Source organism: Rhinopithecus bieti, unplaced genomic scaffold (assembly GCF_001698545.2).
Source record: "Rhinopithecus bieti isolate Rb0 unplaced genomic scaffold, ASM169854v2 scaffold_39705, whole genome shotgun sequence".
Lineage (NCBI taxonomy): Eukaryota > Metazoa > Chordata > Mammalia > Primates > Cercopithecidae > Rhinopithecus > Rhinopithecus bieti.
In genome coordinates this window covers 1461864-1475809 of record NW_016816813.1, presented here as the reverse complement: position 1 = coordinate 1475809, position 13946 = coordinate 1461864, and the positions used below count along the sequence as shown (strand labels likewise).

Genomic DNA, 13946 nt, shown 5'->3' with positions numbered 1-13946 from the left:
CTCAAACGTGTAACCTCCTCCCTTCCCTCCAACCTTCGTGTGAACTTAATTGGTGTCCTAATTGTTGGGAGAGCCACCTGGGACACCTCCCTCCCTTCACTCAACTTGATTGCATTCCTTGTTCTTTCCGCATTTGCTTTCCATTGCATTCTTACCTTGTGCTTCTTAGTATTTCTCTTTTGCCTGGCATAGTATTTGGCTTCCCCAACCCAAACTCCAGCCCTGGCCCGTAATCACTGAAAAGGATTCCCATGAACACTAAAAAAAATTTGTAGGTGATGTCTATAGACTAACAGCCTAACCAATGGAGAAGAGAAGAAGACAAAAAAAGAAAAGATAAAAGGAGATAAGGAAGGCAAGAGGAATGAAAGAAGGTGTGTGTCTCTTGGCATGGGTGATATGCACTCTTCCTCACTCCTTCTCCAAAATATATCCCAATTTCCGCTATGTGTGAGGCTGCTTATGATTAACAATCTAGTAAAGAACAAAAACAGAATAAAACTTGTACTCTCCATTGCTTCTCATCAAATAGCAGTCAACTAGTATGATTTTGCAAGATAATATCACATGAAGTTAAAGTGTGGGCTCTTGGTTAGACTGCCTGGAATCTTGGCAGCCACCGTCATTGCTAGCTTTGTGACCTTGACCTTGTTATGCCTCAGGTTCTTCATCTGTAGGAAAAGTCGGGGTAATAATATTTTAAGGTCATTATGAGGATGAAATTAGATTATATGGGTACAGTGTTCTGAATAAGACCTGGTACAAAGTAAGGCACTCGGCACTATACATGTTGGCTGTTATTCTAAAAAAAAAAAAAAAAAAAAAAAAATGGTTTGCTTTAAGTCTCTTCCTCCATCCTTGAGTGCAACATTATGTTCCCTTGCAAATGAACTGGCCCAGTCCCGTTTGGCCTTACCATACCTGTCACAGCCTAATAAATGTTGATGGTAAAGGATGGCAAGCTTTGGGGCACTCAATGCTCTTGCTTCTCTCTGTGGAGAGCCTATTAAATGCTCTATTGTGCTAGTAATGCAGTAATTTCAGTTAGTCAAAGAAAGGAACTAACCACATTGTAGTCTATTCACAACAGGCCTGTTGAGAAGATTCAGCCTGGAGCAACATATATGTTTTATTATTTTATTGCAGACTATAATAAAATAGGAAAAAACAAATGAACTCCAATTGTTGCTTTTACTTGGCTCATCTGCTAAGTGTGTGGTTCTTAATCAGCTCTGTGCATTAAAATCACCTGGGGAAGTCTTCACCTCCCCCCCCCCATACAGATGTGGGCCCCATTCCCCAGGGATTCTGATTCACAAGGTCTAGGTGATGTTCTGGCATGTTTATTTGGGAAACATTCACCCAAGGGATTCTGAGACAGAATTACTGTTCCAAGTATTTCTGGCCCTTTTCTTCCCATTCAGCAAAAACCAGCTTCAACCAGAATGTAAAGACTATCTACAGGTTTGACAGCACTTACATAACGAGGTGTGCTAGAAATTTTCTACCAAATTCTCCACTCACAGAAGAAAATATTTTTAGTTCATGTCCCTAATATTCCATGGAATTATGAATTATGTTTCATTAAGATTGAGCTACTAGACACTGTTCAGTGAGTTTTTCTGCCATTTTATGACAACAACAACAACAAAAGCCTTTGTAGATAATTTTGCAACTTCTCTAACCTGAAGCTGACTCTGCACTGGGACATTGAGAGTATGATGGCATTGCTGTTGCAATTTCTGTTTTTCTCTTGGGTGTTCATCCCCCTACTTTCTTATTTTAGGATACCTGTCTACTTTCACATATGAGAGATTCAGGTAACTCAGAACTTTGATCTAGAGATAAGAGTGAAATAGAGAACAGGAAAAATATAATTGAATTCTATTTAACTAAAGAATGCTTCTTATTTTCATAAAAGGATAGACATTATAAGTAAAAAAAAAAAAAAAAAAGGTATATTTGTTCACCTACTGGTGCCTCCTGAGCCTCCAAACTTCTCCCTATTATCACTGGCTGCTTCTCTGCCTTTAAAAATTATTGATAATTCTACCATCTACAGTAGTCCCTTCTATACTGGCTCTAAGGAAATATCAAGTAAAGTGATCTGACAAGTAAAAAAGGGATTTTAAAAGGGGACTTTATTTCTCTGTACATTCAACATAATCTCTCATCTCCTTTATTCCTGGGACCATCAAGAACAATCAAGTCAGAGGTTTGTGGGAGCCCCCTATGTCATTTTCATTGAGTTAATAGGTAAAGTGCTTAGGATGGTGCCTGATACATAGTAAGCGCATGTGTGTTAGTTATTTTTATCCCTTTTTATTACCTTCAGGTAATTTTATTATTATATTTGGGCTACAACCAATTTTTAGGACCTAAACATGTGGAATCTCTCTAGATATGTGTCTTATTTATAGTAGGCACTCAAGAAATCTTATTGAAGTAAAGGAAAATGATCCTGGTGAATACATAAATAACATTTTCGAGTTTCAGAGATGCTTCATAGAAGAAATGTCCTTTTGAGAGTAACAAAAGAAAGAACAGGTGCTCTAAGCACAGCTGTTATGTGGAATTTCAAGAGCTGAAAAGTCAAAACTTTCATGGGCACATCGCTCCAGCCTGCTCTCTATTGTGATTAACACACTTCAATACATGATGCCATGAAATGTAAAGCCACAGACTTTTATGTGACCTACATACCTGTACTGCATGAGTAACAGGGCACTGTCATGATGTGTCACCGAGCTAAGAGTAGGCATGCTCCTTGGTGGAATATTTTTATTGTGCGTAGGAAATTCTGGGACATACTAAAGAAAAATAGATCATAAACACTCCTTCCAATGGGTTCCTGTCAGAAAGCTGTTCATATCTCTAGTCCACCGTGTAGTCCTTTGCATTGTTTATCTCCTTCCATCACTTTCTTCTACTGTCAAGCTGTGAGCTTCTTGAGGGTAGTCTTCACATTATTTATCCTCATATCTCCAGTGCTCACCAGAACCTAGCACATAGCACTCAACAAATGTTCATTTTTGAAGACAGGATGTCACAGTAATCTTCATCTTTTTCAGTTTCCATAGTAAATAAGCAGGAGAAATGTCTCCATGTATATTTTGTATATTATATTTTACAAACCAAAAATTAAGACCCATCATCTGAAACACAATCTGACAGTGAGAGAAAATATTTGAAATCTAGATGGTCTCAGAAAATTCTGAGCAGATGAATGCCCTGTCCATGTGCGAGTTACATTATTCATTTATTCTTCCCTTTCTCTCTCCATCTATCCAGCCATTCACTCGCCTATCTGTCCCTTATCATCCATCCATCCATCCATTCATCCATGACTTATTTAAAGGACACCACCAACTCACATTTTCAAAAATAGGGAGGAAATGTGTTGCTTTAGACTTACTAAAGTAACTGCAAAGTGGCAAGATTACCTTTCTTTGCTTTAGTACAGAATGTGTTGCTAACAGCTCATATAATATAGGATTTTATAAAAGTTGTAAAATATTTTAAACCTTTTCTCAAAATTTAAACAAAACCTAAATCAAATTCTTCTCTACTGCATAACTGTCAAGGAAAAGAACACATTTTATTACTTTTTAAAATATTTTTAACACAAGCTGGCAGATTCTAAAGAGGGCTGGCCACAGTGGCTCAGGTCTGCAATCCCAGCACTTTGGGAGGGCAAGGTGGGTGGGTAGATCATTTGAGGTCAGTAGTTCAAGACCAGCTTGGACAACATGGCAAAACCATCTCTACTAAAAAATACAAAATCAGCTGGGCGTGGTGGTGCATGCCTGTAATCCCAGCTACTTGGGAGACTGAGGCACAAGAATCACTTGAACCCGGGAGGCAAAAGTTGCAGTGAGCCGAGATTGTGCCATTGCAATGGCAGCCTGGGTGACAAAGTGACAGAATTCTTCAGTTTTGAAATAAAAATAAACTTCTGTTTCACAGACACAAATAAGCCTTAGTGTTTATGTTTATTGTGAGACAAAAAGCCAAAAGATTAAGTCAAATCGTACAATACTCATGTGGGGTATAAACGTAGATTTTTTCATTAGAAAATATTTTGGAATAAAACAACCTCACAAATTTGCCACACATACCAGAATAAGAAACTCGTTAAAATGTTGTAATGCCTAATAACTATTGTTAGAATGTATTAGTTGTATCCTTTCGATAGTTTAACATGACCAAGACATCTGTTTTAAATGTAATTTTGCCTGAGATTTTGATCTCTAGTTTTTTAATTATTCTAAACTAAATGTCCAGCAGAATTCTCTTAAATAACTAGGGCCTGATTCAAAGTTTTCACTGTATCCACATTGTTTGCCAAGTACTTACTGTCTACTGACAGCTTTACCATGATAAAGAATACAACGTGCAAAAACAGACCATTATTTTAATGATGATTGTGTGTGAAATCAGAATTATTTAGGCTATCTGGATATTTATCCCTGAAAATAAAGAACAGATTTAAGATTTTTTATTACTGATTACTGACCCTCTTCTACACCCTTCCTTTTTTCCCCAAGTGGATAGATATTTTTTTCTCAGTGATTATATTCTCCCCTTTTTTTAGGATGGAGATTTCTCCCCTCAGTGGATTAGAAAGAAGAAGCAGGGGCTATTTCTTTTCCATGCTGACCACAGCCTTCTTAGCTATATCCTCCAAGTCAATGCCATAAGAAATGGGGAGTTAGTTAGATGCTATTGACTATATTTTAAGGCTTCTAGACATTGAATCCTTCATACTTGACCGCCAGAGGGGCCATGAGTTCTAGTTCTCAGCAGTGTTTGATGATGCTATTGGCAACGAAAGCAAAATTCACTATCACACCTAAAACAATGTTGAGGGTGTTTTCAAACTTAGGATCAGCAATGAGCAATTTAAATGTTTAGTACACCTGAGCTTCCTCTACACTACTGCTAATATCTAAGAAGTTGGCTGGGCTTTGATCATTAAGGGTAATAATGTCTCAGAGAGCCATATATAGCCCAGCATCACTTAGTAAGGATTCCCATCTGGTTTTAATTTTAGGTCATATCTGGTTACTTCATTTTCGATAGACACATTTTTAATTTGTTGTCCATGCCTAATATGTTTTTTGTGGGCATTCTGCATTGTCCTCAAGGTTTATCTTCGCATCAAAATAGACAACCTATCATTCCAGAGTTTCACCAAAGTGTTTCACTTCAAGCTAAGTAGCATATACTTTCAGGAAGCAGTAAAACAGCTGGTTAAGCCTGATTTTTGTAGACCTGTAGAAGCCTAAATTTTCTCCCATTTACTAAACTTGACTGTTCTCTATGCCCTCAAAATGTAAATTACCTCCTTAAAAATAAATTCAGGTAATAAGCTGCCACCTATGACTGTTAACGCCTCTCCTGGAGGTTGCCATCGGTAAAGGCCATTGCAGAATTAGTCCGTTAAAACTTCCGAGTGGGAACATCATACCCAGTGCCAGTCACAAAATATTCTAACTTTTACCCTGTTGTCTGACATCAGTTTCTTGTTCTTAGATACCCCGTAGGATCAGCCATCTTTTAGAGATTAATTCAACTCCCTTGGACTTGTCTGAAAGGAGTGGGGCCTGAGCACCAGCACTCAAAAAACTTTTTGACCTGCATTGTCACAGGCGAATGACACCTTCAACAAAAACCAGGCACAGAGGAATCTGACTAGGTAACTGAGATGAGAGAAGAAGGGGCCTTTTTTCTTCATTGTATTGAGATGGGTCTCACTATGTTGCCCAAGCTGGTCTCAAATGCCTGGGCTCAAATGATCTCCCACCTCAGCCTCCCAAGTAACCGGGACTGTAGGAACCAGCCACCATGCCCAGCAAGAAGGGTACTTCATACAGATTTAATTCTATATTGGAAACCAACCTTGAGAAAAAGCCCACATTGTGTGTGTGTGTGTGTGTGTGTATGCACGCGTGCACACTTCTGTCCAGATCTGAGTTCCTGAAAATCATGGTGTCTTATCCAGCTTTGTATCCCCAGTATCTAGTATAGTGCCTTATATATACTAAGTGCTTAATAAATGGTTATTACATGAATTACAGTTTGGATGAGTCCTTGTGACACTGGAAACCCTCTCCAGATCACATTTAGAGGACTGCCATAGCAGCATGTCTGAGAGTCTTAGTTTGTTCAGTCTAAAGCATTCTCTTAACATGATGATTAACCCTCATGTAATCTCAGTCACAATTTTATGACTATAGATATTAATGAGCATGTTGAGTCCAGCTGCTGCTTTGGTTTTATGTCCAGAATACCATAAGCCCATAAAATCCATTCCATTGGAAAGCAGAGTGGCCTTACATTAATTTCTAAACTTTACACAATTAGGCAAAATTAGACAAGACTTCATGCTTTTTAAGTACAGAGATTTCCTTTCTAGTTTTATTATGAAGACAATACATCGAAGAACACTTTCCTCCCACAACGCTTAAGACCAGTGCTAGATTACAAATAAATAAATGGGCCATGACTTCCACCCCACCCGCAAAATGACCCAGGCTGGAAATTCCTACTTGCTTGTCCATTGCTCAGTGTACCCTTGCTAAAGGAAGACATTTCTAGGTGAAGACATTTATAGTCAAATAAATTCCAAATGATAATGTTCAGTAAGAGATCTTCTGAGCAAGGAAGTATATCCATCTGTCTGGAAAAGACTCAAATTCTGTGTCACTTGTAATGGGCCAGTGTGGAGTCTAAGTCCATAACAAAGCATCTCCTAGCTCTTCCCCTTCCTCTTCAGCTCTCCTGCTGTAAATCTGGGCAGGCTGTAGAGGCACAACTTTCTCCTCTCTGGATTCTTCACTCATTACCTGTAAATGCTACATCACATGATCTCAGTTTCTTCAAATACCCTCTCTGTTGACTGCAGGTTAATATGCTCAAGAGGTATTTTTATCCCAAAATAATGCAGGAGCCAGAAGTGGAGAAATCTGTGGATTTGTAATGGAAGAGAAATTATGAAAAGAAAAACTGGGCCAAATCCTGGTGAAGCAAGTCTAGGGTTAGCAGTATAACCAATTAGAAAAGGACTATAGTCTAAGGAGGCACATAGAGTTAAGAACCTGCTTACATTCATTCATTCCTTTCACACTTTTCTTTGAGGATCTATTACATATTGGTCATCTGCTAAGTTCTGTAATACAAAGCTGAATGAGACCCTCCCCTTGAATTGCTCGCATTAAACAGTGGCAAGATTGTCTCTAATTGCTATGGAATACATGTGTACAAACGCACTTTGAAGAAGTCAGTTCTAAGTGATACCAAGGCTGCCTCACACTCAGACAGCAAGAGAATCAGAGAGAAAAGCTTGTCATTCAGACAGTAGGTAGATTCAAACAGATGATGTATGACAGAGAATAACTATTGACATAGAGGCCAAAGATGGTGAAAAGGTGAGAGGTTGGGAGTGGTATGCAAGACCCTGGAAGAGATGTTTGGGATGCAGGAGATCTGGGGATCCAGGTTGATTCTGGACATTTTAGAAATGCCATTCCTAAAGGTTAGATAAAGGATATAATTTGTTGTGGAGGGTAAACTCTCTGGCCCTCCCCGGCCATTTTCCATTCATCATACGGGATTGCAGCTACCTACCTTGAATGGTTTGAGTTTAGGAAAGTTTTAGCTGAGGGAATCAACTGAAAGGAGTAAAAGTCATTGGTTCAGCAACAAACTGGCAGAGATCCATGTCCATGTCATTTGTTTGGCCTAGAGCCAATATTAATATTTTTACTGATGTTTTTTGGAAGGATGAGTCAAGACTCTATAATGTAATTTGATGAATAACACAAAAGACAAAAATTACCAGAATTACTAGATTTCTGTCCTTACTGATTATTTATAGTTTAGGTGTTTATTTTCTGTCTTTTTCAACTAGACTGTAAGTTCCATGAGGGCAGGAACCTTGTCTTGTTTGTTCTTATTTTCCTAACATGTAGAATGGCACATAACAGTTGCTCAGTAAATAGTTTTACATTGCTTGAACCACAGCGATAGGCTGAGATGAGTGCTGTGATAGCAATATGCACTGGTGCTATGACAGCAGAGCATTCACTCAGCCTTGAGGTTCAGGGTAGGCTTCAGAGAGAAGGTGACATTTGAGCTTGAAGAGTGAGTAGCACTTCACAAAACAGAATGAGAGAGAATGGTATTTCAGAAAGGGTGGAACATCATGAATAAAGCAATGTGTTATGAAAAAAACAGTATGTTTGGGAGATAATAAAAAGTTTATCTTTTGAACACTGATACTTAAGCAGTCAACAGCATGTGTGTGAAGCAAATTTCCTTCCATACAGGCATACTTCATGCAATAGTTGTGAAACAAGGACCACAGGGAGATGCAAGTAAATTACTTTTAAAAGACTAGGGAGTAAATTTCTTTTGTCAGGTGGATAAATCTATCCCTAATGAATATCTCCTGAGAAGCTTTTCCCTCCAAAGGTCTAGCTTTTTCCAAGACATTTATTTATTCGGGGAGGTATCCTTCATATCTCCCTGAAAAGAAAGAAAAGTAAATAGTGGCTAATGCTTTTAACAATGATAAAAAAATCAGAAAGGTCAAGGCTTTAATGTCATTTAATGTGAAGAGGAAATAAGATAAATGTTCAGCATTGAAGGATTATCACTAACCCAACTTTTCATAAACACAGAATAGTGGAGGTGGAACCTGCAGAGACTTTATTCAGGGAACATCCACTGCGGGACAGGCAGATGCTTTGGTATCCAGGCTGCTCTGCGCTGCCGGCTGCCGGAGTAAGCCTCACAACAGCCCACAGAGGTAGGTGTAACCACCCTTTGTTTTACAGGTGAGGAAACACAGGCGCAGGACGGCCAGGTAACCGGCTTGGAGTGATAAATGAAACTAAACTAAGCGCCGACCTCGAAGCTCATTTGGTCCTTCCCCAACCCCATGCGGCCTCATTAAAGAGACTTGTTTGATTAGCTATGGAGAAAACATTCTTCATCAAACATGAAATGCAATCCTGAAGGCACAGGTCTCTCTCTCTCTCTCTCTCTCTCTCTCTCTCTCTCTCTCTCTCTCTCTCTCCTCTCTCCCTCCCTCTCTCCCTCTCTCCCTCTCTCCCTCTCTCTGTGTGTGTGCGTGTGTGTGTGTGTATGAAGTGGCTTCTGGGGCCCCACGAAGCAATGTTCCCCCAAATAGCCCCAGACCAGGGTGTCTATAATTCATTCTGTTATAATTAACCCCGGGGTTACGGTATTGTTTCTGAAGCCCTTGTTGAAATGCAGATATGGACCTGGCAGGATTGACACGATCTCTCAATTACACCTAATTAAAGAGCTGGCTCTTTGAGAATCTGACCCGACTGGGCCAGGAGTGGGAAAGGCGGGGGCTGCTGGTGGGGGTGAGGGGTAGGGTTCTGCAGGCCCAGGAGGGCAGATGAGGGGTGGGGATCGGGATTGGGAGAGTCACTGGGTGCTCGGTGAGATGGGGGAGGTTGGAGCTGAACTAAAACAAAGTTTGACTTCTGGACATTTATCCAGGAAGAGGGCGGGGAACACACCTTTCCCGGGACTGTCTGGGAATCCCATTGACAGGTCATCTCAGGTTCACCATCTTCCCGTCGTGGGCTCCTCCGGGGAGTCCACCCGGGAGCAATTAAACTGGGCCACACCAGCCACCTCCCACAGCAGCGGGGGTCCGCAGATTTAATCCTTTCCCCGCAGACTCCGGCGCTGGGGCCGCGCTCCCTCCCCAGCACTGCGCCCGCGCCCCCGGCTCCCGGACTGGGCATGCTCAGTAGCCGCCGCTTCGTGCTCTCAGGGAAGCCTCTGCATGCCCTCCCCAGCTGCTCTCGGTCGCCTCCCCGCCGCCAGCCACCCCGGGTGCATCCCGGCTTGCTCCGCTCCACGCGACCCAGATTCCTGCCCCGCCCCCGCCCCTTTCGCGCCCGCAGCCAGTGCTGCAGCCGCGGCCGCCCCTGTCCAGCCTCGGCGCCCGGGACCAAGCGCGTCGATCGCCGCCGCGGAGCGCGTAGCCGGAGCGCCTGGGGAAGGCGGAGATGAAGACCACGCCGCCGCGCGACGGGAGCTGCTGAGCCTGCCGCCGCCAGAGTCCAGGTGACTGGCGACCCCAGAGGAGCCTAGGGACGAGGGGCGAATGCCCTTGGGGAGGAGAGAGGTGCGGCGAGGACGCGAGGCATCACGCAAGCTGCGCGGTGCTTGGGACGCAGCAGAAATGCTAAGCATCGGGGGCAGAGAGGGAACGTGAATGAAAGTGCACTCTGCCTCGGTGCAGGGGCTCCGGGGTCACCCAGGACAGTGATTTCCCCTCCTATCCTGTCCTCCCAATTAACACCCGAGAGACTGCAGGTCGGCGCGAGAGGCTGTTTGCATCTCGGCCCGGACGTAGGTCGCCTAGCGACCTAACGCCGAGGGCTTGGGGAAGGGATCCCAGGCAGAGCCAAAATGGAAGGCGGGACAAGGGCGGCCTGGCTGGGGCGAGGGGCTGGTCTCGGTCCCTGGGGACCCCTTGCCCTGTGGGCTTCGGTCTCCAGGAAGGAGAAAGGCAGCCGGGCTGCGGGGCCGCCGGACTGTGGGGTCCTCCTGGCAGAGAGACGGGAGGAGCGGTGGGCTGGGCTGTTGCGCTGCGCCTCCTCCAACTACTGGGAAACTCCGCACTTCAGTATTAGAGCATCTCTTTCCTGGGCAGGTAGAATTGGACAGCCGAGTGGAGAGTGACAGCTGACTGCTGACAGGGCTGTTAAAAGCAGAGCAGTGGAGTGTGGTGGTGGGGTGAGCTGTTGTGGGTGCTTTTTTTTTTTTTTTTTTTTTTTTTCCAAGAGTGGGTACGGACTGCTCTGACTCAGTGTTTCTGCTCAACCTCTAAGTGGCGAGTCCGGTAACACACCTTATGAATATTTCAGGAACGACCTCACGGGCTCACTTGCTTCAGATCAAGTTTAATGAATATGTTTCTCAGCCTTTCTGCTGTGCACAGGCAGGTGGAAGCCCCAACCAGTGTTCTGAGCATTCCACATTATTTCATCCCTTTCCCTCACCAACTAGGAAAAAGATGCTGCTAACCCCCAGTGGGCGGTAGATTGGTACTATAATTTGAGTCTGTCGTTTGGAGAGACCAATTTTGGGCAGGCATCCAGGCATTGTTCTGCATCTCTGCAGTGTATACGTGTTGTGCCGGTAGCCTGACAACCGTCCTTAACTGGTGGTGCCAATATGGTGGAAAGCAGGTAGTATGCGTGTATTGGGATAAATGTCTTAATTCATTAACATATTATGACAACACGTAGTTACAGCAGACTTAGTCATTCCCTCCCCCAGAAGTTTTCTCTGAGGTCAGTTTAGTTGGTATTTTGCCAAAGGCACACTCTTGTATCTATCTACATTGGGAGGTGTTTCTCTCATCTTAATCTTTTTCATAGGAAGAAGAAATAAATGTCTTCTCTCTAAGACATCACTGTCAAGAACACTGAAAGAAGAACCCATTAATGTAGGGAACGTTGAGAACCGGAACAGGCTGTAGGGCATCTTTCCTACACTTCAGGTTATAACTTCCATTGCATCACCACCATTTACCAGTAAACCAGCACACACAGCAATCAGTACTCGAAATGGTCCTCTTTTGCAGAAAAAGCCTGCTTTTCTCCCAGCTTTGGTGAGATAGATATGTAATCTTCATAAGGACCTATAAGGAATTCCTCTGTGGAACAAAATTTTAAGCTTCCAGTGCAGGATGCTAAAAGAAGCAACGCTTTAATCTTGCCAGCCCATACATAGTGAAGCTGAAGTGCTTCAATTTACAGATGTTTTACATTTAGGAAGGCTTTTCCAACAAAGACCTACTGCAGTTACATCACAGGCTCCACCTCCGCCTGCCAGGCTGCTTCTGCAAGCCTGTTAGTGAGGATACTATGTATTGCTGTGCTTGATTAATGAAGAAAAGAAATCTCCAAATCAAAGATTTATTTATTTCTCTTTTTGCGTTCTGCTGATTTAATGGAAAATATGAAAATTTCAAAATTAATACTTGCAGCCAGGACTTAACTGAGGTGTGATAATAACTCTATAAATGTTAGCTTTCCAAGAGATCTTAAGCAAAATTACAGTATTCTTTGTAAAATCTTCGATAAATTGCATTAGAATAAAAATTCTATGAAACTGGCAAAATAAGTGAAAATGTCATATAATTAATCAAGCAGCATTTCTTAAAGCATGTTACTGAGAGGTTCAGAAAGAAACCCAGTTGCATTAACAGATATGAAATCTGGATGATTGAGAAGTTTGCGGAGCTTGCATACAAATCTCCAGGTGCTTTAAACGAAGTGTTCTCCGAGGCCTCTGAGAATTTTTAACAAATCACTGTTAGGGTGTCCAGATTTAGCACATACAAATGTGGGCTGCCCAGTTAAATTTGAATTTCAGATAAACAGTGAATTATTGTTTTTACCTATGTCCCATGTAATATTTGGTACGTACTTATACTACAAAACATTATTAGTTGTTTATCCCAAATTCAGTTTTGACTGGGCAGCCTGTATTTTTCTGGCAGCCCTAGTTACTGGAAATGTTTCATTCCTCCTTTTTGGGTCATTTATGGGTTGAAAAAATAAAGTGGAGCAGAAATCATATGCTCTTTGCAGACAATCTGGGACAAGCTCAGTTCTGGTTCAAGCTTTTGAAAATAACTCATGCTTAAAAGTGAACAGTTTCACTTCAACACATATTGGTTGGGTATCTCTGCTTGCTAGACTTAGTGGAAGGTGCCAAGGATGCAAAGATGACAAGGGGAAATGGGGCAGGGGGAGGGATCTGCATCATAATTTCTAGGACTTGTTGTGCCAGGAGTGTGTGTTTATGATGGTGGTGGAGGGGCGTGTCTACTGTAGGAGCCTAGGAGAGGCACTGAACTATGCTGGGCAGCTGTAGTCAGGGAGTGAGATGCCTAGCAGTTTTGACAGGACTGGCCTTGAATAAAAGAGCAAGATCTTATCCTGGGAGAAAATGAGGAAAAAAAAATCTTTGTGTTAATAGATAGTAGAGTAGTGCTGGAAGTTGAAGGATTTGATCTGATAGCCTCAGTGAGAGGACAGAGTGGCCTGCTGAGAATGAGGGAAGGGAGGGGGATTCTGAAAGAAAGATTTTAAATAGTCGCCAATGGGAATGGAAAAGAGAGCTGAAAAGGGACAAGGGCAGGAATTGGCAAATGGTACTTCGGTGAATGGACCTCAATGCATTTAAAATAGCAATGGATCTGCTCTTGACTCATACCCTAAGTGCTAGTTTACTATTCTATTACCATCCTGGTCTCAGGTAAAAAGTCATCATCACACAATACTGGAACATATCATTTAAATGTTTTATTACATTTATATGAAAGTAGGTAATTAAATATAATATTTGAGATGCCGATCAATAGTCAGTTGCTTCTTTTTTTATTTTCAATTTGTAATGTTTTATTTCTTTCTTTTCTTTTTTACTCTCTTTTATTATACTTTAAGTTCTAGTGTACATGTGCACAACGTATAGGTTTGTTACATATGTATACATGTGCCATGTTGGTGTGCTGCAGCCATTAACTTGTCATTTACATTAGGTATATCTCCTAATGCTATCCCTCTCCCCTCCCCCCACCTCACAACAGGCCCCGGTGTGTGATGTTCCCCTTCCTGTGTCCAAGTGTTCTCATTGTTCAATTCCCACCTATGAGTGAGAACATGTGGTGTTTGGTTTTCTGTTCTTGTGATAGTTTGCTGAGAATGATGGTTTCCAGCTGCATCCATGTCCCTACAAAGAACATGAACTCATCCTTTTTTATGGCTGCATAGTATTCCATGGTGTACATGTGCCACATTTTCTTAATCCAGTCTGTCACTGATGGACATTTGGGTTGGTTCCAAGTCTTTGCTATTGTGAATAGTGCCGCAATAAACATA

The 13946-nt window shown here is 42.1% G+C and overlaps 2 protein-coding genes across 4 annotated transcripts in view; one reads left to right on the top strand and one right to left on the bottom strand.

The window, feature by feature from the left end:
* Positions 1 to 6808: 6808 nt before the first annotated feature.
* The window catches only part of LOC108517376 (uncharacterized), an 18758-nt gene continuing 11620 nt past the window's right edge, over positions 6809 to 13946 (bottom strand). The window contains exons 2-3 of the mRNA XM_017855257.1: positions 9558 to 10136; positions 6809 to 6968 (exon numbers count right to left, since the gene is read on the bottom strand). Of these exons, the coding sequence (XP_017710746.1) occupies positions 6918 to 6968; positions 9558 to 10136 (630 nt within the window). The 3' untranslated portion in view covers positions 6809 to 6917. The remainder of the gene's footprint in view (positions 6969 to 9557; positions 10137 to 13946) is intronic.
* The window catches only part of ELMOD1 (ELMO domain containing 1), a 76506-nt gene continuing 72275 nt past the window's right edge, over positions 9716 to 13946 (top strand). For all 3 annotated transcript variants that reach the window (XM_017855281.1, XM_017855279.1, XM_017855280.1), the window contains exon 1: positions 9716 to 10113. The gene's annotated coding sequence lies outside the window, so the exon portion shown is untranslated. The remainder of the gene's footprint in view (positions 10114 to 13946) is intronic.